This window comes from Apaloderma vittatum, unplaced genomic scaffold (assembly GCF_000703405.1).
Source record: "Apaloderma vittatum isolate BGI_N311 unplaced genomic scaffold, ASM70340v1 scaffold914, whole genome shotgun sequence".
NCBI classification, from domain to species: Eukaryota; Metazoa; Chordata; class Aves; order Trogoniformes; family Trogonidae; genus Apaloderma; species Apaloderma vittatum.
Window position 1 is genome coordinate 48,189 of NW_009710718.1, and position 27,025 is coordinate 75,213.

The 27,025-nt window shown below is 37.0% G+C and overlaps 1 protein-coding gene across 1 annotated transcript in view; it reads right to left on the minus strand.

Moving 5' to 3' along the window:
• Positions 1–26,878, minus strand: part of LOC104272375 (A-kinase anchor protein 6-like) — a gene marked incomplete at its 3' end in the record, with an annotated part of 74,518 nt that extends 47,640 nt beyond the window's left edge. The window contains exons 1-4 of the mRNA XM_009867351.1: positions 26,840–26,878; positions 24,529–24,651; positions 8,850–8,946; positions 7,414–7,577 (exon numbers count right to left, since the gene is read on the minus strand). Coding sequence (XP_009865653.1) covers positions 7,414–7,577; positions 8,850–8,946; positions 24,529–24,651; positions 26,840–26,878 — 423 coding nt within the window. The remainder of the gene's footprint in view (positions 1–7,413; positions 7,578–8,849; positions 8,947–24,528; positions 24,652–26,839) is intronic.
• Positions 26,879–27,025: the final 147 nt, after the last annotated feature.

A 27,025-nucleotide genomic window follows, 5' to 3' on the forward strand; every position in this document is an offset into this window, starting at 1 on the left:
TTTAAAGTCTGGCTTTCTAGATTTTATACTTGGTAGTGAGCTTAATAAGCTAGAGATAAGGCTACTTTTAAATTCAATGGAAAAAAAGTTAGGAGCTTTGCTAACATTTTAGAAATTTGGCTTTTTAAAGATTATTAAAATTATTTTAGATGCCTTGCAAACAATACTATCATACAGAATTTACAGCAAATATGCAATGAGTTTGATGGATATATAAGAAAACAATCTCTGGGAGCTAAAATGGGACCTGGGTTTGCTTAACTAAGGCTTCAGGGACACGATTTCATGAAAAACTAGCAGAAAAACTTAGTTAACTTATGATATAGAGAAGTTTTAGCAGGGCTCATGTAATATGAAAGAAGAGGTTTAGGAAGGAACTCATATTCATTTGTCTTCTTTTATTGTAGTCCAAACACTGGCTGCTTAGCTTCATTCCTTTCTCCATGAAGGGAAGTTCTCAATTAAACACAAAACCGTTGCTCCTGCCCACTAAAAAGCACACAGCTACCAACTCAGGAGTAATAGCTTCCAGTAAACAGCAGGGAACCTACCATGTGGAAGTTGGCTGTAAACCCAACATCCTTAAATCTCTTTTGAGGCACCTGTGATGGTTTTGCTTTCAGTATAGTTTTGGCTGGAGGAGACCTTCAAGATCAAGTCCAACCTTTTCCTAGCCCTACCAACACTACTAAACCATGTCCTTCAAGGCAACATCTAACCTTCTTTTAAATACCTCCAAGGATAGTGACTCAATCACCTCCCTGGGCAGGCTGTTCCAATGGCTGACAACCCCCTCAGTAAAGAAATTCTTCCTAATATCCAACCTGAACCTCCCTTGGCACACCTTAACCCATTTCCCCTTGTCCTATCACTCACCACTAGGGAGAATAGACCACTCATTCATAACAACAACAAAAATCTGCTGCTATTTAAACAAACGAAATATTTTCAAAATACATTCCTCTCAGATACACGACATATAAATTCTTCTATCAACTGAAAATAAATTCCCAAAGCAATGGCAAGGCATTACCAATACATTTGCAAGCACACCTACATAACCCTGCACCTCAGCCATTTAAAAATGTAGTTATTACCCCTATAGCAAGGGGTTAGATTCCTCCCAGGTGGCCTCAGTAATGCAGGCTGTGGATTTCCAGCCAGTGGGCCACAGCCTCTTGCCCTGTGAAGCAGCCCACTACCAGCAGCACAGTCCCCACCAGGCTCACGAGGGCACAACAAAATGAGGCTACCAAGGACACGATTTGATTTGCAGCATTTCCTGGAAGATCTCAGCTGCATAAATCCTTATGAACGGCCAGCTGGAATGTAACATTCTTCCTCCAGAAAAGGAACACTAGTTCTGACACTTGCTTCTCAGGGTGTAATGGAGAGAGAGCTGTTATGAAAGAGCTGACCAAAGGAAGGTTTTAAGGTTCAGTCTGCTTGCACCTATGCTTGTAAAAAAGGCCTTCATCTAATGAGCCTAAAATTCAAATTTTACCAGCTAAGAAACTTACAGCCTTTCACCCCAGAATTACTTGCTCAGGTAAAGCATTTAACTAAGCAAGAGCTTACTCAACTATATAATCCCTTTACTCTAGGAAAATACAAGATAGAAGAATCTTAGCAGTTTTATAATGAAGAGGAAGCATTCTGTGAATGTTATTCTGTATGCAATGTATCGATTTAAGAATGAATTCACTTAGAAAGTTAAAGGAAACATTCTATACATTGAAGATTACAAGGCTACTTCGTCTTTGCGTAGGTTTTTGAAAGCTTCTGCTTATCTGAAGAAGATTTTGCTTCAAAATGTGATAAAAAGAGGCACTTTCTTGGCAAGGCATAGCGTTTGTCAATACAAAACCCTGTACTAGAAAGGTACTAAAATTCTATTATTTCTTTCTATCTATGCTAAAATTTTCACATAAATTTTTCCAACTAATTCTTGGAGTCTGGTACTGTACTTTCATCAAAACTTTTCTGCCCAGTTGTCGTGATCACATCTTTGATAACCTTCAGCAGATCCCACTCATCTGTATTTCTTATTCCTACAATTAAAAGCATAATTTTCCATATTCCAGCTGTCCTTTTACAAAGGCCAGCTTCTGCTACTACTTCTGCTAAAGGTATTCTAAATCACCTTTCTGTTTCCTTTTATTCATCCACTCTGAAATGGTGTGTAAAATTATAGTTTCACCTCTTAAATCCTTCCTGAAGATACTTTTTGTTACAATGATGGTTAAGTCTGTGCATATTCTAGGCGAAGTCTGTGAGATTAAAAACAGATAATTTATAAAGCAAGGTATTAAAAACTACCAAACTGAAGGATTTAGAGTGTCTAGCTGCACAAAAAGTCTCCCTCTCATTTCTTTTTTGGTTCTTTTCATTCTTACATCAGTAGAGCTTATTCTGATTATCTTGGATTAACGAATGTTTTCAATCCTATATTTTGTTGACAGCTAATATAAAACAAACTCATTGTGTTTCACCTGCTCTAGTAAAAACACTGAAACACAGGCTTATTTCTTGCAAGACCAAAATTTTGTCTATTGGTTTACAGAAGTATTTTGTAAATACCACTACCCTTTCTATCTATCTGACCACCTCATTCACACATCAAACCCCTAGTATAGAAGCTGACAACTCAAGGGTACTGTAATGCCACATATTAAAAGATCTAAAGTCAAACAAAATAATAACTGTAGATACATTTTTTCCTAATAGGGCATAATTACGGGCATTGTTTGTACTTAAGAGTGAAATCTCAATATCTTTAGTCTAGACTTCCAGATTTCCAAAAGATTCAGAATTGAAATGTCACAGGAATGATTTTAAACTGTTCATCTGCTAGGCACAATAATACTATTTATGTACAGACAACATTTTAAATATTCGACAATTTAGGCTATGCCTTAATGGCAACATAGCAGAACCTTCTATTCTAACTACAAGAAATCTTTGGCATAGAAATCCTTTGCAAGGGATTATAAGGAATTTTATTTGCCAGTGAAAAGTATTAACTATTTAACTGTGACCAAAGCTATCCAGTTGTTCTGAACAGAAGAGGCTAGGACATTCAGCTGAAACTGCAAAGAATTAAGGCAGCAAATGGTAATTGCTGATACTGGAAGTAAGCCTGGATAAATATGGTTGAAACTTTAATGAAGGAATAGGTTAATGTCTGACCTATAAGGTGTTGCGTTTATAGCATAAAACTCTCTCTTGTCTAGAAAAAAAATACTTCTGCTAAAGCATGAATACCAACTTTCCTTGTACATTTCTTCTCCAAGAAAAGACTTGATTAAGCCGTGAGATAACCGTAGACCAGGATGGACTGTGTAGCACCAGATGAAATTCCCTTTCCACATGTCTGTTAGAGATGGAAGTCTGATTTCCACTTCATTATCTTTCAAATTGTTAGTGAAGAACTGATGGCTATTTACTTGACGTTTTATTCCACAATATTAAGAACATTAAGACATAGGACTGAATGCATGCATCTGATCCCGAGTTTATCCATGTGGAAGACTGAGAAAGAGAGACTGTAAGTTAATTAAATTCTTTTTGAGATGTGGAGTTTTAAAAGTATCCTGTGACTTAAGAAACTTCAGCAACTCAAGTAAAAAGATCCTTCTAGCATATTCCTGCCCTTTCACTAGAAGCAACTAACTCAAGGAGAAGAGGACAAAGGCCAGTTACACATGCCACTTGACAATGTCAAAGCACTGACCATCACAATAATATATACAACATTCCAATTGCATATATTGGACAGTAAAATCCCAGTTTTCAAAGTGGTTATGTAAGTGAAAACACTAGATTCTGAAATCACGCTCTCCGTTATCTGTTCAAGGTATTTAAGATTGTTCCAGTGATAGACATTCCCTGTTTTTAAATAATGGAAAACATCAGAAAAAATACTGGAGTGCTGGCTTTAATATTACAGTAAATGCATCATACTGATGTCTGCAGATTAGAAATCCAGAGCTGATAAAAGACACTGAGAAAAAGCAAAACATCTACTCACAAATATATTTCTCTGCACTGACCAAAAAGATGGCAAAACACTTTATTTCTATATTCATTTGTATCAAAGTACTAATCTAAATGTTGTACTCATAATGGAATGATTGGATGGCCAAGACAAGTTACAAGTCCGAAGCAAGGAAGAAAGGACTGTAATCATTCTCTAACTTTCGCTCTATCTTGTTGTCCATTTAACAAATTCATCCTCATATTAAAACATTGAGCAGGATACAATTGTTCTGAACTGCAATGTTTAGTCCACCCACTAGGTCTGAGACCAGTGTCACGATAAAACTCTGTCAAGGAGTGTTCTTTAAATCCCAGACATTGGTAAGATGCTCAAGAGCTTCATCAAGCTTTCATTTTTTTTCATGAAAATCACTTTTCTGTGTACTGAAGACTGTTTGTTTAGAATGGCTGTTAAAAACTGTAAAAGGAGATGATCCTGGAAGTGTGGGATGCTTAATTACTTACCAAGAGGAAATTACACTGTCTTTCTTTTTGCCTTTATATAAAGGTTTGTTTAAACACTTTAAACTCTGTTATCTGGAGCCATCTACTATTCCTGTGATTTTATGTTGACCTTATTAAAGGTATTTTTGTCTCTTCTAATATTCTTCAAAATTTCACTGCTTCTACCATTAACCCACAGACAAATCCATTAAAAAGACCATCCTCCCAAGAGTGCTTTTTACTTGAGACAACTCAGTCAGATTTCAATGTTCTAAGTATTAGACCCAATGCCTTAAACCTTTCCCGATGGAGAAGCGGTGCAATTATAAAGAGATCAGTTGCAAAGTGAGTGGTCTCAGACATCTCCAGAAGGTTAAAGAACACAAGACACCCACATATGTGAACACTCCTCCATATTTTCCAGATATTTTAGAATATTACTATTTCCATCACGAGAAAACATCTACTGTTAGCTAATAGCCTTAGGATTCTGAGAGAAAGTCAGCTATATCGTATTTCATGTTTACCACTCATAATGTTAGATCAGTACCTGCTGGAATGCACCATGGCAATTCTGAGATTTATTTTTAAAGGTATATCTCAATGGGGTAAGGCAGTAAACCTTTTATTCTCTAATTTAAGCTGAATACAGTAATAATTTGTTTATTTATAAAAATGACAGAATAATAGTTTTAGTAAATATTTAAAGATCTCACTGTTATTCTAAGACAGCACAGAGAAGGCAATACCTTCGAAGAAATATTTAAAATCCCTTCAGTCTTTTATAGCAGTCACTATAAACCACTATGAAACTTATATATAATAAAATAAAAAAAAAAAATAGGCCAAATCTGAATTCTGGAACACAAATGTTGAGAAAGTATTTAGAGAGTGCAGAATGCTCTCCCCTCCCTTCAGCTCTCCATTGCTTGCATAAAATATGCCATAGCACTATGAAAACATATTTTAAAAGTCCTAAGGGAAAAGTTTCTTAGGGTCTTTGAAATTTCTCCTTTTCCTATTTCTTTACAGATTTCTAACACCAACACTGTTCCCGTAGTATCTCAAAGAAGGCAAAAAGAAAAATACCCTCTAGACATAATCTTTAGATTTTTTAGAATACTTCTCAGGTTCCTTTTGGCTTCTGAAATAAATGAAAACTGAAATCTACAGATATATTACCAACTGTATTTTAATTTTAGTTAATCTTTCAGCATGAAGAAGTAGGTGGCATTTGACCGCACTATTGCCCATACTGAAAAGAATCATACAGAGGTACAATTTAATTAATGAAACAATCTGAAAATACTTTTGGTTTGGTCTTTTTTTGCCAACTTGTCTTTTATTTAACTGTAGGCACAAACAAAAGCATTGCTTCAGGTTCCTATCTCTATGATGATAAGCACAGGGCAAGGAGCTACCACCTACCTATAGGACAAATTTACTGCAATATAAACCATGCTTCCATTTCTCCCTTTTTTCAAGAAAATATTTGAATACAATTATTCCAAACTAGGGATTGCATATTTTTCTTAGCAAAATCAAGCTGGATTTTAGAACACATTTTATACGATAATTTTGATGAAGCAGTTAGACTTTTGGCTATGGATGAGTCAAGCTGTTCAGAGATACAGGGGTATATTATCAGCAGGATAGACATTTAACTTTGACCTAGTCTGCTTACTTTAACAGACTTAACTATGAAACCAAGTGCTGCTCCACTGCCTACCTCCTGAAGTAATAGCTATTTTCCACCATGCAAATGATGAGGGATATCAGTTCAAATTTGATTTCCTGAGTATAGGTCTTTACCTGTATTTTTGTTTCATTATTAACCTTGGCTCCTCCACCACGATCTCTCAGATTATTCTCCCTGTGTAGAATTATGGTAAGAAAACACCAGAACATTTCATGTAATCCTGGCCAAGAATCACTACAAATTACTCTCTAGGAAGCACTGAATATCAATGCAAAGAATTGTTTGGCATCAGAATCTGAAAATACACCCAGCACAGCCAACTCTGTTATTTCTAGAAACAGGAAACTTGAATTTTTCTATAAATTTCAGCCTGCTGTATGCCAAGACATTGAGCTATTAGATTGCTCTGCTCATATTCTTGCTTAGAACACACTGGAAAAAATCAACAGCTTCCAATTCACCCTCCTCCAACCACCGTTGCTTACTACTTACAATAATGAAAAGTCATAGACCCTAGGCCAGAAGTTTCTACTGCGAGTAATATCCTTACACTGTTTGCACCAATTTGAATAAGCAAGTTTTGTATTTGAAATGCTCTTACAAATATTAAGTTTAGCAATGGGTAAGTTGTGTAGCCCTCTTTAATAATTAATATCCACAAAATGATGATAGGTGTCAATACCTCAATCCTAAAGTACTAACACATGCACTATTATGGAGGACTTAAACCCGGAGCAAAAAGATTTGTGAAAAGGCGTATGACCTTCTTCCCACTACAATGGCCATCCGCTAATTAAGCAATGCATCTGATAGTCATTAACAGGAATGAGATAATGAATCACTTTCTCTCTTCTTTGTTAATTTGCTGTAACCAAGCGGCTAATGGATGTCAGAGCTGAGTGATTGCACTGATTATAGTGATTTATAGTTGCAACAAAACAATTTAAAACCATTCTGATTATTCATGTTAAAGATGCTTTATGTTTTGTTTACTAAATGTTTTATGTTCCCCCTCATGCCCCTCTACACACAATGAGACAGGTCTTAGTAGAAAACTTGAAAGTTCTAAGATTTTTTATTGTTTCAGAGTAAGGCATTTCATTTTGTTTATATAAAAAAAAAGTTTACCCAGTAGAAATGAAAAGCCTTAGGGTGGAAAGAAAACTTCAGTGGTGCCTAGTTCAAAAGAAGACGGAAATAAGAGGAAATAAGGCAAACTTCAAGCCACTTACCTTAGGGCTCCCAGTCCCTTCCTCATTCTCCGCAGACACATCAGTAGCCAGTATCTCTGCTTTGATGATATCCAGAGCCCTAAGAATCCAGCTGTGTTGCCGTTTGATTTGCCTCTGTAGTTCCTTCCATTGACTTGCAATCATCTGCAGCATGTCCTTCAGTCCTTCTCCAAAATGAAGGGGAAAAAAGTAAAAGCTGTAAACTTGACTGCATCTTTAAATATTATTCTTTGTTCAAAGAATTAGTGGGATATTTAAAAGGATAAATGCATCAAGGATTTTAATGTATTTTCTCAGCAACAAACCCAAGCATTACTGTTATTCATACTGCAAAACAATGCCATAAGGTCAAAACATTTCTTGTGCCATCACGTTAAATTTTGATTATGTTTCAGCTGACAATTTCAAGAAAAGGCAAATCCCACATAAACCGTGATTTCTATTCAGTAGGGAATGCTATGGCAATCTCACCCTCTCATATCTAGTCTTTATCTCAAAACATTTCATAATCTTCCAAATACACTTTTCTCACCTCCAACTCCTGCAAATATTTTCTGTGGTTTACACATTGCCATCTTCTAAGTGTATGATGACATGCACCACCCTTCTCTGCTATGGTTTCTATACCTTTTTGGAACTATACATAGAAGTTACTAATTTCCTATAGCTTTCACTATTCAGAGATCTGTCTGATGCTGTGAAACAATAGAGGCGCAATATATAACATAATCAAAAAGCAGTAGACCAAAGGATAACTTCAACGTGGATGAAATGCATGCCATATAGGCCAAAATTAAGATGGCATTCCATAGCAGTATATGCTGATTAAAACACTATTATCATACTAAGGCATGCAAACATCTAAAAATATAGCAGGTGATGGGGATAGAGAAAGGGAAATCGCCATATCTCTCCCCCTCCTCTTGATTTAAGGTCTCTGCAGAAAAAGACAAGTCTAACCAAAGGAAAAAGGTATTTGTAATTTTAATCTATTCCTCATAAATATATTAAAGTCGATGCAAGAATTAGTTTAAGTGGCAAAATAAAGCTTTACCAATGCAATTACCCATGCAGAGTATGTATATACATATATATATTTGAAATCCTAATTCATTATCTTAACGTTATTTCCATAGCACCTACATCAAAGAATGTGTCAGTGTGAAGTTTTCAGTGATGTGATTTCAATTGAAACTCAGCTGAGCAGCAAGACCAAAATAAAATGAACAGACTATTTGCAGGCAGTATTTCATTTTATAAGTATCACTGCATTGTGTGCAGTATATGAAACATTTATAAATCTTGAAGGTCAATCTGATAATGTAAATATTAATAATACATAAGGAAGTGAATATATGCAGTAATTTACAGCAATGCTTCTTCATTCTTTAATAGTCCGGAGACATGAAGACTTGCAATATTTCAGAAGGGTTTACCTGATTTGTGAGATACAATAAGCTCGAGAAGTTGACGTCCTTCTTCTACCACTGCTTCTTTTAAAGCACAGTGGCTATCTACATTCAACTTAAAACTCTGAAGAAAAAAAAAAGAAAGAAACGGAAAAAAAGAGAGTGAAAAAACCTCAGTATTAGACATCGGAGAGGCAGTTATCATAAAACAGACGTACAAAATTACATGCTGCTTTTTATCAAGAACTACATCCTCATTTACCCAATAGCCAAACTAATTTGCAACACTAAAAGCTATTGATATTTTGGATCTGGGCTCAAAATGTTTCCATTAGATCAGCAAAGTGCATCTGTGTTGAAACAGCTGACAAATCTAGAAATTCATTAGGTTTTATGAAAAGTCACAACCCGTAGGCTATATCTGGAGTAACAGTGTTCTATAAAATACACTAAATTTATGCCACCACATATGAGCTGTTTTTTTCAGATTTCTTTCAAATGTTGGTGATAGCACTATTTATGAAGCCATAAAAAAATTACAGCGTTGAATATATTGGCCTTATGTGCACTCATACAAATCTATTAATATTGTGTTTCTGAGTTAACTCTCATATCCATTTTCAAAGAACAAATCAGACTGCCTTAGATCTCTGCATTCCTAATTTGCAAAGCGAGTATTTTTTATCCTTTTTCACTAATATTTTTACTAGCTTACAAAGGCTCTCCATCTTAACAGTGATTAAAATAATTTGTTTCTTTTTTTTAATTTTATTTTTCATTTCTACAAGTTGCATTAACATCTAGTAATAGAGAAAGGAACTAGGAACATGATCTACTATATGTTATGCCATTTCATACCACTGATAACTTGGAGAAATTGCTGAATTATTTGCCAGAGCTTCTCACTCATACTTGTGTGTAAGAAAGAGAAACAAAATACAATAAAGAAAGTGGTACTTGAGCTGTTTAATCATAGATCATGTGCAGCCCTGAACACAGACACGCAACTCTTCTTTGAAATGTCTATGGAATGAATGAAAACAGTATTTGGCTCCTTGGAAGAAGAGAGTTTTGCCTTCTCTTGGGAATGAGTTAACTGGCAGAGATGAAAGGAAATTTTGCCAGTGCACATTTGTACCTTCTGGTTTTTATAAAACTTATTTATACTTCTCCAAATACTGAGTGACCATGCTAGTACTGAAGTAGCAGACATCCCAAAATACTCAAAAGCCCTAATTTCTCAGGGAAGAGACCATTTCCTTTCTTTCATAACTGCTGTAGTCAGGCTGATTGGTGTAACAGTAAATAATATTGCCAGAACTGTAATAAAATGATGATCTTTTCCTGTATTTGTCACGGTTGAAAGAGGTATGTTGCTCACACAGGCTCTTAACAGTCTTTCAGGCAGCAGTGTATTTGACAGTTAGTGACAGAATGTTTTTGAGAATTCTTCATTCAAACAAAGAGCAATAAACAGAACTTTGTTATCTTCAGCATTTTGTCTAGCCCAATTTTCCTTGTATAGGCACCTGAATATACTGTACAGCTGCTGAATGACTGGGTCAGCCAAGAGAAGTTAAAAAAGGATGCCTAGTTTATGTCTGGTCCTGTCTGAAATCTAGAGTTTTTATGAACCCAAATCTAGAAGTTCTTTTTCCTTTGTAAGAGCACGTCTGAACAGGCAGTGACAATATTTAATTTACTGTTTACTTAAAACAGGCTTGTACTGAATAGTTTGTAATCATGCACTTCACAGGAAATGCACTATGCGTGTGCCTCACACAGCAAAAGAGAACCTAAAGGACCTGAGAGTAGGTCGTGTAATTTCACATAATTGAAGTTGAGTATAGATGCAGCTGGATGTGACAGTGTCTCGAGATGATGTAGATGTGTTTGATAGGAAAATTGGAAAAGATGAGGTATTCTTTTTCATTAGGGAAGAAAAAGAGACTTGCTGTCCTAGAAAAGATTCATTTAACATAACGCACCAAATACTACAATACAGCTTGATTTTTCAGGTGCACCTATTAACCAGTAATAATGTTAAACCGAAGAAGCAAAATATGATGAATAAAGATGGGCCAAACTTTTGAGTTTTGACTAGCAATATTCTCCTTGTGCAAAATTCTGATTTTATGGATAAATTATGCGTGGCACAAATACTGTGAACATACATGAAATTTAGCAGAAATAAACCCTCACCGGCACAGAGGCATCAAAAGGAGGGAACCATTCATATCAGTATAAATGCAAACAGAAGTGAAGGAAATTGTCAGTTGGTGTATTGAAGTGTGACTTTTGGCTTTAGAACTATATATGTATATATCATTTCTTACTGCTGATAATTTCCTAAGAAAAAGGAACCTACGGACAAGGAACACTCGAAAGAATAGCCCTCAATCAGTGAGCTCCTCACACGTGGCTGAAAATGTGGCACATGAAGAAGGGAGATGGAGTTGAAGATGTAACAAGTATTGCATGTATACACAACGGAGAGATGCAAATTTACACAGCTAAAGATAAAATCAGACCAAATATTTGGAATGGAGGAGGACCTTCAAACACAGAGGTCCTCTTGCATCCTGGATATTTTCTGTTCCCTACTATTTACTTATGGCATTTGGAAAATTGTAACTCTGACAGTGTGTGACCCAGGTACCCTGCTCCCCTCCTCCTCTGATCTTCCCTGATAATGAATGGAGACTTTGCATCTGACGAGAGGAAAGGAGGGAAGTCAATTAATCAAAGCCATTTTTCCAGATATGTTTGCAGCTACGGAGCAATCTAAATATCACACATGAGCACATATACATTATGGAAAATGCATGTGCATTGGCCTGAGAGCAGCTTTTTAAACAACACATTAATGTCATCCTTAACACTACAGTGTATATAATGCAGTTTACAAGCTTCAAGAAGCAAAATTTCCTCACGAAATTTTCTGTACTTTTTTTCAGTCACCGTGCACCTATGTATAAATATCAGCTGTTCTTATTTAGCATGAAAGAAAAGCGAGGCAGGAGCCATGCAGTTTTATTAAAGCTGCAGAACTGAAAATAAACAGAAATAAGGAGTCCAGAAGTGGAAGTACAAAGCCCCAGGAGTGCTATCTTCTGTTGACTGCACGGGGCAAAGGCAGCCAGCTTTCACAAAATGAAGCTGTTTTAGGAAGCCAATTGATCCATCGGACAATAATGTTGCAGAACCTCCGTGGGGAAAAAAAGCAGCACTTCCTGATGTATACTGGGCTCTGAAAAACAAGAGTGTGCTTCTCCAGCATATAATAATCTCTCCCGCTTATTTGTCGTACAACTGAGGACGAGGAAAATTATTTGAAAAAATATTTATTTGAAGTTCCCTTGATGATTTATTTTACGTCTATAGATACTTCGATTTTGGAAACTTCTACTGGGTAGCTATCTCCACAGTGTGTACACATTGAGCTTTGATGTGCAATCTTTCACTGTTTTGCAACCCTCTCAGCAAATCCTTGTAATCTGGTAAAACACAACCTGTGTCTTGACCTATCCATCTCTGCAGCAAGGACATGTCTGTTTGGTCACTGTCTACTTTTTACGTACTTGAGTTAATATCCTAATAAGCCATGTAATAACATAGTGCTCTTTTTATACTCCTGAACGCTACCTACCAATGACATTCAGTAAATTAAAAAAATAACATGTCAGCTGCCTTTATATTAACATAGAAATAGTCATATATTTAGCATTCTAACGAAATAATACTAAATACATAATTAATTGGTCAATGGTTATATAGATATTCATATGCAATTTGTACATGGAAAAAGATCCTCTCATCCATGAAACAGTGCATTTCACAAATTACATCTACAAATACATCATCAAACTATTTGAATTTTTAATAATAGGGAAATATTTTATTTCTGAAAGCCTCACATTTTTCATTTGGCATAAAAAGCCTACTTAGTATTAGAAGTCACTAGGATATGTTTTCCTGTGAATTAAATGTTACATGTGAAATGGTTCCAGTCAATATCTCCTTTGTTTATACTTTTCATAAAACCTAGGTGACTATAAAGATTTTTTAATTATTTTCTCCTTTTCTTTTAAGCTGTATTTCTATCTGAGTGACACTCCACCTGTGAAACAGAACACAAGCACCATGGAAGTGCTTTAACCAGCTCTATAGTCAAGGTTGATTATTCTCACAATAGCAGAGATTCTGCCTTTGCTTTTTAAAGAGAACATGGTGAATCTGAAGCTGCAACACCCACCAAGGATCTTTTTTTTTCTCTCCCTGAACCCAAGAATATACCCTCCTTATAGCAATGATGGCCAAGGGGCCCATTATCACCAACTGCTGAGAAAATCTCTAATGCCTAATATCAAATGACCATCACCTTTCTTAAATGAACCACACATTATTTCCTTCTGTAAACAATGGGAGCTGGTAGATATTTTTAAAGATTGAATTGCTAGTGCAACAATGAGAAACATTTAAAAGACAGTAATCTATTGGGTGACTCTTGGGGTAACTCTTTCCACTGGCATTTGTAGGAGAAAAAAATGGGCAAAAATAATATCACTGTCTATGAAGATTCAGAATATTGGGTCATAATCTAAAATTTCTTTGGAACTGACATAAAACTGATCTGGGTACCTCACTGCTGAAATCCTATAATCATATCTCATGTTGGCACTGTGCCACCGTACATGTAGATCAGATGTGAGATGGGTTGACTGCTCAGACAATTTCTTTGTGTAAGTTTATCATTCATTTAAACATAATGTTAACTGAATATTCTGAATTCAGAATGTTTAGTAATGAGATAGTTGTAGCAACCCTGGGAATGATGTTACCCCTTTTGATCACTGATACGCATTCTCCACCTTTCACTTGATCTGAATGTACTTACTGCCTGGTAGTACCAAGCACATTTACAAAGAGACAAACTAGTGGGAGTTTAGTGAAGAGCAATCAAAATATGCTTAAAGGTTGAAATGATGGAAGACTATAAGAAACAAACAAGACTGACTAACTCATGATTAAGTGAAAGGGCCATTATTATCTACTTATATTCCATGAGTCTGGACACTAAGCAGAAAGAAGACTTATTAGCATAGTGCAGTAGTAGAGGGTATAGTAGATGGGACTAATGGAATTAAGAAAATTTGAGATAACTATCAGTGAAATTTCCCCCCAAAGTCAGATCTATTAGATTGTGCAATAATCCCCTAAGGGAAACAATGAAAGCCTTGATCCCTTGAGAACTTTAAATCTATACTGGGTAAAAAGGAGTACGGACTACAGTGTAATGGGCCAGCTGAGCAGTAGCTTAGGTCTTCCACACATCACAGAGTTTGTGAGGGCCAGCAAAGTTAAATACAAAGGGGCAGGCTCTAAGCCAGTAGTCCTACAGTAACTCGTACTTTCATAAAACCACCTCACCCCTCTCTTCTATGTCACAGCTTCCACCATTCCAGTACTAAGCAATATTTTTTTTCCCATTGTTACCTCTTAAACACAAATAGGACAATCTTCCTCACATTAAATACTTCATGTCTCCTGATTTCTTTTCCCTAGTCCTCATTGTGTTTGCGATCTCTTAGGTAAATTAGCCAAGTCCTGAATGCATAATTTTAGATGCGGAGAAAGTTAGTCCAACTCTCCAGGAAGCCTATTTTTCAGATTTAGGTTAGAAGGCATAGTGGCTACTTTTGCAGGTATTTAACATTTTGAACTCACAAAAATTATTCTGCTGCCAACTCTGATTTCTTTTGTGTGTTTCATTACACAAATTTCTCTTAGCTTTTGTCTGTCTAAACTTTTTACATGGTTTTAAAAAAAGTTAATTTGAGGCTTCCTAAATTGAATCCCAGATTTTTATTATGAAGAGACAACATGGGGTGGAAGAACACAGAGAGGAAAGCACACAGGCTAAATGGCTTTACAATGAAACAACTACTAACTTCCCATAAGCATGGTAAGCTGCACATCCAGTCCGCCCTATATAACTCTCCTTGATCATTTCTTGTCTTATTGAGATACTTGCGAAATAATCTGCAGAAGTCACCACCTTATGACTCCTTTATCAAGATGGTATTTCTCTGGCTGATCTTACATGTTTCTAAGTACACTTCTTCCACCTGGGGACCCATCATGCCTGGAAGTGATTTCATCAAAATATGTCTAAATTGTATTGTCCTACCACACGCAGAAAAAGTCAACCAAGAGAAAAGAGCATTTCGATTCAAACAAATTCATGGGGCATAGTAACCTTGGCAAATACGGAATTACTAAGGGAAAATATATATATATATTATTTAAATTCAGATTTACAAAATTACAGACTCAAAAGCACTCACTTGCACTAAATAAAACTATGTGGTTTGAGAATCATCCCCGAAGGATTTTAGTTCTATTAAAATTATGTACAGATATAAGGTTTTATGCAATTTAAAGGTGAACTAAAATGCCTTCTTAGCAAAATATATCTAATAGACTGAGATCCCAAAGTATTAATTCAATTCATCTGTAGAATTAAGACATTAAAAAAATATCACAGGAGATGCAAAGAAAAACAATTACCAATCAAGACCTCCATCCATGCCCTGAATTTCCTATATTTTTTGAAAGCTTTGGCATTGCAAACACCAAAATAAAAACAGCTATTTTATTACTTCTAGTACTTAAACTGTGAATGATATTATGCCTCCGAGAGACATAGCACAGAACCCATGGGAGTGGGTCATAGCTCTTGGCAGGTAAGTAAAAGCCAGTACAGTTTACATGTTGCTGAAAGCATGCTTGTTTGTCCTTTGAGATCTTGGCACTGTGTTCTTTTAATTATTTCCAATCTGAGGTATATTTTTAAAATAAATTTCCTGATTAAGTTAGTTCAAAACATTTTATATCGGCAGTTCAATTTAATTGTATTATTATAGACACTGAATCCTCTGCACACAATTTCTTTTGTAGGCCAGGCACACAAAGGACTCAGTGGAATCCCCAACTTTCACCACTCAAACTTATAGTATCTGTGTTTTGGGATACCTCCACACCCAAGAGTTTTACAGAGACTTGAGAGGGTACAAATATTTGTAACACTACCAAATCAAGTCACACTGCTTTGTTCAGTTTCACCCACAATTGCAAACAAATTTAAACATTTCTCAAAGTCTGAACAATCTGGGTTTCAATGTGCTCTATGACAGCATTTAGCCTTGTTTTCTACGAAAACTACATCAGTTATCTAATACGTGCTCAGAGGAATACACCACTCTCTATATTGTTGCATGTAAAAGAACACTGTGTTTAATATCGCTCCCTTCTTCAAAGCAATAAACATTAGCTTAAAAGCATCCTGGATATCGGTGAAAATAAAAGTCTAACTTTTTTAAACCTCAAACATAATGAATTAAAAAACCCACAAAAACTAACTGACCAGTACAGTTGTTCCTGAAACACAGATCAAAGTTGCTCATATACGTACATCAAAAGATTGCAAACTCCTTATAGGTGATAGAGTTTAGATTTTGGATGTTACAAGTTTCCCCACTCCTTCAGTAGAAGCAGCAGAGCCACTTTAGGATGATGTCCTAGCATACTTTACCTCTGGCTCAGTGACTCCCCTGCCCAGAGAGAGCTGCAGGTCTCAGAGCTAGGAAAGCTCAGACAGCCTCCTGGGGAGCTAGTTAACAGCTAATATGTTACAGGCAGGACCAACAGTGCTCTTATTATTGGGTCTGATCCCCTTGGACTCAACTATGTAAATTTGGGGTCGTAGCAAAGAGAAGCGAAGGAGTCCTGGAAGGGTTTGATCCTATCAAAACCCAAAGTAACGCAATATCCTTGTTTTCTTCACAGCTGTACAAAGTACATACACAAGTTTAGGTATCTACAAATTTGGAAGACAGGTTTAAAAAAAAATTAGTACTCTTAACAGTATTTAAATTATTCAGTCTCTGGGAAAATTATTAAGAAATTATTACTAATGCTACAGGCTTGCACAAAATAAACCTCCAGAGTGGGACTGTGTGACAATAGCTGGTTGCAACAGAATGGAAGGAGAGTAAATGGACAGTGCCTTCCTTCATTAAAAAGACACCTGTTAATAACAGATCTCCTGTTCCTGTGATGGCAGGAATATAAATACAGCCCACTCCTCCTCCTTACGAGAAAAAAAAAAGAAAAAGATGTGTCAGCTCTTCTTCATTGCATGACTTTATAGGAAGCAATTTTAGATCAAGTACAGTATTTCTATACTGGGCAGGACAACAGTACTGTAATTAGCAAGATATATGCCTGGATTTTCTCTTATAAACCCCATTTTTTTGTTATTTATAAAAAAAAAAAAGTCACTGAAATTCAAAAGGACAGTCCAGACAGTTTAGAAACCTCTATTTTTCCCACTACCAGCAACTATACAGTCTCTGGCTCCAGACTATGACACAGGTATAGCTGAATGTATTAAGTTACAGTAACATTTCCTTTTGATGTTCTTGGGCACTTTAACTCAAGAAACAGAAAGACTTACAAAGAGGTGGTTGGGTTTACAGATTTTAAAAGCTGAATAATAGTCACAATTGACATGCATTCCCGTTGTTTAAGGTTGATGTTTTACTTCCTATCAAATCCTTTTATTTGCCTGTGTTATTTGAAATCTGATGAGTTTAGTCTATATCTCTTATTAGTATATTCTTCAGACTGCTTCCTACATAAGAGGACACACATTCAGGAACCTATACACACCCAAAATATCTTTCAATATGCCAGCATAAAATTCAAAAATTCAAACTAACAATAGGCTGAACAAATTCAAAACAAGGGCCTTTAAATGAGCAAGAAATTAGTCCACTCATGGTGCTCAGACTCCTTAGCACCATTATCCTGCAGAAACATTTGTGTATTTTGAAGAAGAAATCTAAATTGGTTGCCATGGGCATTGGAAATGACCATACAGTACATAGCTAAGCTATTTCAGAAGCTTTAACACCTTTAATAAAATTACAGTTACCACTGCTACCACAAAGACAGCCAGTAGATTAGTACAAGGAATGAGTATTTAACCTTCTTTTCAATGAGAACAGGTATTTGATACTTCTCTAAACTGACATTTTTTTTTCAGAAAATCAGATTTTCCAGGGAAATAAAAATAATTATTTTTTTCAGACATAGCAGATTTCTTACAAACAGATGATCAGTTACCATGATACATCACAGAAGCATTATTACTTCACCAATACAATCTATTTTCTCTATCAAAGCATTCGCTATTTTCTAGTATTTGCTATTTCTAGTATTTAAAAAGAGGTTTATAAGAAAGACAGGAAAAGACTTTTTAGCAGACTTTTAAACTAAAAGAGGGTAGACTTAGACTAGATATAAGGAAGCAATTTTCTATGATGAGGGTGGTAAAACACTGGAACAGGTTGCCCAAAGAAACATTGAAGGTCATGTTGGATGGAGCAACCTGATCTAGTTGAAGATGTCCCTGCTCACTGCAGGGAGAGGATGGACTAGATGACCTTTAAATGTCTCTTCCAACCCAAATTATTCTATGATACGCTCTCCTCCAAACTTAAATTTAGACAGGTTACAGCCATAGTCTTACTCAAAAGGGCAAAAGGCAATAGCTACTCTTAAAGAAAGTACATCATCATAGGAACCTCTGATGGTTTTCAAGAAAAAATGCAAAATCTATCATTTTTCTCTCACACACATTCCCTGTATCCAAGATTTCAGAATTTTAACCTTACAGACATTGTGAAGAATAAGTCAGGACAAAACTGTCTGACTACTAGTTCCAAATTTTTAAGATGACCTTCCCTTAACTAATTTTATCTCTACTGAAAAATATTGTTTATCAATATCTACTAATAATGGAAGAAGGATTTTAAAAGTTTCATTTAAAAAAAGTTTAAAATAAGATATTTTTCATTTGTAGGTTTCTATTTTAAAGTCTTGTATGACCTAGCTATAAAGATGACATCAGACACAGAAATGGCTTGACCAGAAGACCTAAGAGCACACCACAGTAAATATGTGCAGCAAAAAGAAAAGAGAATACTGTGTTAAAAACAAAGGGGAAAAAAGGCAAGACTAGAGAATTGGAAGTCCTAGGCTTCAGCAAATTTATATAGTTCCTTTTGTCTAAACCTTTTCCTTGGTGGTTCTTCACATTACCTCATTTGCTAGCTTACTTCTTTACTGTGCTAAAATATATCTTTCTGAGTCAGGGATAAAGAGAACTAAAATGTCTGTTTTACAAAAACTAAAATGGTCAAGAGCAACATGGTGAATTCTTATTTGTTGAGCTGTTAAGAAAGTCTGGTTTCACAAGCACAGTACTACCATCTAGACAGATGCTTTTAGCTCATAAGCTGCCTTCAGGATACTGTTGTTGATAAGAACTGATTTGCATACCACCAAGACTATGCTTAGAGTCTGCTAGTAGCTGATTTTGATCAGCGTGCCAATGGGCAAGAATAACAGAAAACAAGAGCTACAAAAGATAAAGTGTCTCAGAAACCATTTTCAGAAGCTCCTTTTTGGTAAGGTCAGTGAAGGTATCTTTTCATTAGGAAGCGATTTGAGCCTAATTGTTCACAAAATTCAAAATCTGCATCACTTTGTGGTGCTGACGCCTTTGTGGTAAAATAGATTTCTGCTGAAAAATGGCCCTGTTTTACGAAAACATATCAGTGGTTTTGGCATCTGCTAGCTTGGGTGGCTGCCTGCAGGAGTGCCAGAAGTTCAAGAGGTTGCAGCTCCAAGTCAGCCCTCCCATATGAATGGGAAGCACACAGCTCCCAAGTAAGTTTCACTGATGTTACTCAGTTGTGAAGGTCCATAAAATTGAAAGAATAATTTCAGTCACTATTCCAGCGGTCTCTGAGAGCATTTTCACTGATAGCTTCATCCTTTAGTGTTATCTAAAATGAAGCATACAGCAACTTCTTTTCTGCAGAAAATCGGGGAACTGGGTTTTAATATTTGCAAGAAAACTGTCCTCTGAGCTGAAGATTCTCTACTTAGGCACACTTCCCAGGTGTAGACTACATTTCAATTTGTTGAAAAAATTCATACTCTTTACCCAAATCATATGTTTATTCATCATGGCATAACCTATGGAGTTTAAGCAGTAATGGTGTTTTAAGAATGAAATTTCAATTTGTCCTACAGTTAATAATTGTAATTGTGGTGTATTTAGGTATCAGGGCAGTTCCTATCTGCAGACACAGTGCACTTAGTCATTAATTCCCTGGGTGAACCAGGAACTCCCCAGGTAGTCTCTGCACAGTTCAAGATAAAGGACTAATTTGGAACACCAGACCAACTTGATGAGAGACTGCCTTCCACTTTCACAACAAAGTGCTTTGCTAATTATTTCAGGAGCTGTTCAGGTGGGACCTTCAGATGGTTGCAGAGATGCCTGCAGGCAGCTCTTGCTGGGCCAAGACTGATACACAGATACTACTCACACGCTTCAAAGTGCTGATTAACATCCTGTGTGGACAATCTTGCCAGACCAGGTATAAGAATTAACTAGAATAAAAGTTTGGAGGGTTCTATCAATTTAAGCTGAAGATATCGTGCAAGGATGCTTGAAATTGAGACTTGCATGGCCATCCTATTCAAAAGATTTGATTCCACACGTGAGCATTCTAGTAAGTTGATGTTTGTCAGGGATTTGAGTCTGGTGGGGTTTTTGGAAGCCGGGGTAGAGCTTTGGGGGATGACTCGTGAGATTTTGAGAGCCTGCCCCATGCCTAGGTAGAAGTTGGACCTGCCTCTGGCCAGGGCCAGGCCAGTCAGGGCCCCTGACATCAAGGTTTTTAAGAGGTGATCCCATTGTTCTCTACTTCTTTTGGTTTCCTTTCATCTTAATCTGTCCTGTGTTTTGCGTCAGGGAGCTTTTCTGCTGGAGGAAGGGGAGGTGAAAGAAGAACAAAGGAACATATTGCTGAGAAGAAATATGGGAGAAGTGTCCTGGAGGATCAGGAGAGGGAGAAGGCTGCTAGAGCAGAACCTCTCCCTGGAGCCTCATGGTAGCTGAGACGGCAGGAAGATCATTGCCTGCCAGTTGAGGGAATCGACAGTGGCGAGAACATCCAGGATGCACTGGTATGTCAAGAGATCCATGCGAGAGGGGAGAGAGACCAAGCATCAGTGGTGGACGTGCTCGAAGTGATTCGTGGCCCTGAGGGACTCACGAGGAAGAAGAGGATTGATCCTGTGAGATGGAAACCACACGGCATGAAGGACAGACTGTGAGGAGCCCTCTTTCTCAAGGAAGAGGAGCTACTACGGATGACGAATAATAGCCAGATGGACCAAGCCCACCACTCCCTGCCCCACCTTGCACTGATGTGCGGGAGGACGTAGCCAGGAAGATGAGAGGGGTGTGTGTGGGAGGAGTGTGTTTAAGATCAGGTTGTATTTAACTATGTATTCCTCTCACTATCCTGCTCCATAAATGGTGGTGGTAAATTAAATTTGTTTTCTCCCTAAGTCTACTGTGGTTTTTTTACCTGTCATCTTAAATAGTATATTATTACCTTTCCCTGTCCTTAATCTCAGTCCTTGAGCCTTTTTGGTTTTCTCCCTCCACATCCCTATGGAGATAGGGGTGGGGGGAGGAGTGAGTGGGAGACTGCATGGTTCTTTGTTGTCGGCCCGTGCAGTCAGCTTGAACCATGACAATGTTGTAGGTTTCTTCTGGTGGTTCTGTGGGAGTTTTTAATAAACACATTCTCTTTGTTTGAGCCACACCATTTCTCGAAATGTCAAAGATGTAGAAAACTGACACTGAGTGAGGAGACGTTATAATTCAGTCTTTTATCAACAACTTACACTGGGACCCTAAAATGACAGTCAAGAATTTTACACACTGAAAAATTTGGAGGGTGCTCACAACCTTGTCCTTGTCTCCTCTGCAAGACTTTTCAGAGCAAATAATGAGAAAGAGAACAAGTACATTTTTCTGTTCTCCTACTCCCATATTTTCCTTTCTTAAATTCTGACAGCAGAGATTTAATTCAGGAATGCAAAAGATTGTCTCTTTATGGCACTAATTTTGTTATTGCAACAAACATATTTCCAAGAAAACGATATCACAGGTGGTGAAATTGATAAATTGTGCCAAAGGCTAGGGCTTTGTCTTTACTAATAAAAATAAAAATACTAATCTACACTGAGTTTTCACTCCTCCTACAACCAGAAAATCTGCACCAGTGAGGAATCATAGTTATAAGGCTTGCTAGTGCAGATGCAATATATAGAAAAGAACCAACACCTTTTCTTTGTTTTCCAGGTCAGTTTGCTACCGGTGTCTGTACTATGATACCATAAGTCTGGAATCTAAACTTATAAAGTACAAAGCCCCCTTTACTTAAAAAAATCTTAGGCAAACCTGACAGCATGTATAACTTGAGAGGCAAAAGGAGAAAATGAACCGCATAAGTACCCTCACAAAGACCTTGATCAGCCTTGTCTTAAAACACTCAACCAAACAAAATTCTAGCATTGAGCTTAACGTGAATTGAAGTTCATATACTTCTGTTTAAACACAGATTAGGATTTCTGACAGACAAATGCCACTGAAAAGCTGGGAAGCCAATTAATACAAATAAGTATCTTCCCCACTATAGAAGTGCTCTGTATTTTAACAATTAAACTGAGCTGTATAGAAAATGAGTGTAATAGCATATGTTTTCTGAAATGCATGAAGAAAAGTCAGGGTTACTTTTTTTTAGGTTGCGCACTGATTTTTTCACCGCCTATATATGCCATAAAAATATTTACAGTATCATCAATTGAAACTGTTCTTTAGACAATTTACTTTACAGAACTAAACCAAAAACTCCACCATGTTTCATTACATAGTTATCGTGAAAGATACAAAGGTTTTCTTACCCCAAAGATATGCATATATAGAGTACAGCTGGGAGCCTAAGTACTTCCAGGGGAAAATGAAGTTGTAGGGTTTCCACATACTCATTTATTCTGGCTATCTCCAGTAACAAAGGAGTTGCCTCTGAACTACTACTCAACATTCCAGTCTAATAGATGGTTTTGGCCTCATCTCCCACAAAACCACAAGGCAAAGTTGGGAGACATTTGCCTGAGAAAGAGCTACTGTGCTTCTGCCCATGGAAGAAGGGGAAATAGAAACTGTGATGGAGACTCAGTTGTTGGAATATATCTCTTTTTATCCAATCAAGAGGGAAAAATGCGATTCTACTCCTAAAAACTCATCTCTCCAAAAGTTTCACGCTGCAGAATAAGAGGAAAACAAATTGAAATGACTAATGCCCTTTCTGAGGTCTGATCTCACAATGTGCTCTGTCTTCAGAGTACTTCTAAACACAACGGGAATCATGGGACCAAGCATGTGCAATACAAGGCAAAAATCCAAACCCTGCAGATTTTGAATTTTGTGGCAATGTAAGGTAAAAATGCACTGTCTTCATAATGCATTTTACAGACTATCACAATGGTCACTTAATCTAATGGCTGCCCACAGGCGCTACTACAATAGAAATATTTAAGAACAAAAGACAGAAGAGAGTTTTCTGTAGAGACGAAATACCGAAGATGGTTTTCAGTTTGGTTCTAATTGTATATGTGGTTAATGTATACTTAATTAATTTAATAACGGTCACTCCAGTATTACGGTAGGATTTAGAACGATATTTTTTCCCGTAATGTATCACGTGACTTCCTGGGACTCTCAAATAATTTTTCACCATCAGATTATCAGAGACTGGAAATGAGACTGAGCTTTGGGGGCTGACGCCCTGATGCAGGTTCAGCTAATTCACTGTTTTATCTAGCTGGGGTGTCTAGCTCACTGGCTCAGAACAGTGCTATCACCAAGTTTTCTTCCAATTCATACTCGCAAGAACCTAAGATTTTGGAAGAGGGAGAGGGAATTTCTTAGCTTAATTTCTCATTCTTTTTATTATTTTTCATTTTTACTAGATAGTTTACCTATTAAGATACCTACCCATTGAAAAGCAAACATTGATTTCTGTTCTTTACCTATAATGTAAAATTTTGCTTTTGAGAACTTAACACCTGGTTTAATTCAGGTCTTTGTTTTGCCTCCTCATAGCCAGAAACAACTCTCGGAATAATTCAGTGAAAGTCTCATGAGGTTTATTAAACATTTCTCAGTCTATAATTCTAGCCTGTAATATACTTAAAAGCTCATTCATCCAAGTGTTTTCTACTTTCACACAGTGTTTCAGCTTTTTCCACAAGAACAAGGTTAGTGACGGTTGTATTAATTACACAACAGAACTGAACAGCAATTTTTTTAATTATTTCAAATATTTTAAAGCACTCTGTACTATGGTAAAACTCTGGGAGAAAGAATAAGAGTTCCTCCAGAGTAAGAGTTTTGTTAATGTTAGTGTAGTCAAAATCTCAGAGCTAACAGCAGAAAAAACATTTTCTCCTTTTGCTATTGCCTTTTTGTTACCATTTCAGAGATAATTTCTGAATTGTAATTTTGGCTTTCAATTTAATTTTTAGAAAGCTATCAGTACATATTTCAAGTACAGAGAATAAATTTGTTGGTATTTTCATTAAACTGCAATGCTGCAAATCTTACATTAAAATATAGATGCACACCAGTAATTAAAAAATAATAATCAAATAAAAAGCACAGCAGAACACTTCAATTACTGATAGCAATCGTAGTATAATCTTGTCCTACCAAGTGTGTCTCCAGGTACAGTTTAAGGCTGTCTGTCTCTGCCTTAGGAGGAGTCCAATTCTCTGTTGTTTCCATGGCTTCATTTAACCAGCAAATGAATTCATCCAGCTTGCTTACAAACCCCTTACCAGATAAGAAAAAAAGAAAGAACAAGAAAAGCATATTTGTTAGTAAAATGGCAATCTGAAAAATGTATGCTCAATTTTTACTTTTTTTTAAGCTAGGAGAATGTTGTACAGTAAAATTTTGCCATTTACAAGCATACAAAAAAAAACACCCCACCAATTACCAAGTAGTCTTCTCAGAAATGAGGAACAGAACAGTGTTTCTGGGGATAATCTACGGTGATATTGGAAGCAGCAAAGTTTTATAACATATAAGTGGGATATATAAAAAGCTATGTGTAGATTACAATAAAAACGGAGCTGGAGACCGTGCACTGGGCAGACCGGATTTAGCATGAACTCTGTGGGTTGAAAAAAGTGCTGAAGAAAGATGCACTAACAAGGTACGTGTCAGTCGACCGAGGGAAGAAACAACTTGTCAGAAGTTGGGTCTTGTGATTCCCATTTTGGTTCATAGGATGAGACTCAGAAGAAATCAAACAGTAGGTGAGGCAGAATATATAGCATTTAATATAAATATTGCTGATTGCATATGAGCCACACAGATGGTGCTCCTAAGAAGACAGGAGCTCCTGCTTCTCAGGAGCACCATTTATTTCAAGATTAGTACCAATTATTTTGTCTGATTAAAAATAGTGCCCCTGATTTTACATGATTGGATGATACTATAGGCACATACTGAGTACAGATAATTTTACTGAAGTCTTATTCACCACAAAGCAAGAGAGTAAATGGAATAAACCGACCATGATGTTTATAAGCATCCTGAAAATTAACTCTGAAGAGGAATGTCCACCTATTATAAGCATAGTAACACTATATTAAGTTAGGTCTAATACCAGTTATATTATATAGTTATTAACTGTGAGAATCACAGCATGGTAAGAATTTTAATCTCCAGTTGGATAACAAGTCAGTATACATACTCAGTAACTATTCATGGAATTATTTCTAGTAATTATTATTTCATTTAGATAGGTAAAAGCAAGCTAAGGATAAAACTTTTAAAGATTCCTAAGTGACTCAGGAGCCAAAATCTCCTTCTCTGAAGTGGCACATGAAATCAGAATTCTGAATGAGACAGAAACAGGAATTTGAGCAGTTGGTGCACAGCTGTGTTACGCAAAGAAGTACAATGGTAAAAACCCAGACCAAGCAGAGCCACACTTCCTTCAAAATTCATGGTAGCAGAGTCATTTTGGCACAGTGCTGTGCCAAGAAGCAGGGTCCAATAAGCAAGTCCTGGCTTCCAGCTGAAATGGCAGCGCTTCTGAACTGAAGCTAGCCTCTGGCTGGATGCTCCAGTACATACTGCAGGCATGACAGCACTCACTGAGGCACTCTGAAGACTCCCTTTTATAAATTTTTTTTATGTGAGTCCCTATGAATCCCCAAGATGAGGGCACAGCTACTGCCATCTCTATCCATGGAATCCACTGAATCTCAAAGCATTATAAGGAAGAAAACTGTTATTCTGTAGGTTTTGTTGTAGGCTGTTTATCAGGACATTGCAGAAGGGGGGAAAAGAAATAGGAAGAACAACGCGGTGGATGTGGTGATTGAGACAAAGTGCCTCCGCTCTGGGGCAAGTAATGAAGGCAGTTGCACCTCTTCTCTGCCAGAGCAGACATGCCAAGGGACAGAGCGGGGGCAAGATGTTCCCCTAGCTCTGTTGCTTGCTTTCTTCCAGCTCATGGTGGAGTGTAAGAGATGCCAGAGGAGCAGGAAATGTGAGCTGAGGGGGAGAGGAGAAGGAGGAGTAAAGTCCTTTCAGTCCCTCCAATAAATCTCTGCCTGCATTTTAGCAATGTGCTGTCCTTGAGAGACAAGGTGATATGGTAAGCACACAAAAAAATGAAAAAAGGCGCTCCCTTGTACATGCGTCATGTATTTTACCGAGACAGACACGTATAACATTTGCCTGCAGTACTCGATGTCTGCATGCCTTCAGAAGGGTGCTCGCAAACATCGCAGGCATGCACCAGTATAAAAAGCAACTACTTGCAACCGAGTTACATCTGCCCTCTCACAAAACGTGTCCGCATTTTAACATCTGCTACTTCACATTGGTGCTTAGAAACTCCCGAGCAGCAGGCGCCAGCAGCCTGGGTAAAAAAAAAATAGAAATACGGTCTCTTACAGAATTAAGTTATTAGAGAAAAAATAAAGATGTAAGGCTCCCACACCAGTGCCACCCGGTACGTCAGGACGGCGGCTGAGGACATGGTGATCGAGGGGAGTCCCATGGCAGAGGGGACCCCCAGTCGCGGCCCGGTTTTCTTTTGCCAGGCAGCACAAATCATAATAATCCTACCATTTTTAAACGACGGCAATTAAAATAAAAGAAAATAATAACAAAAATTAATTGAAAC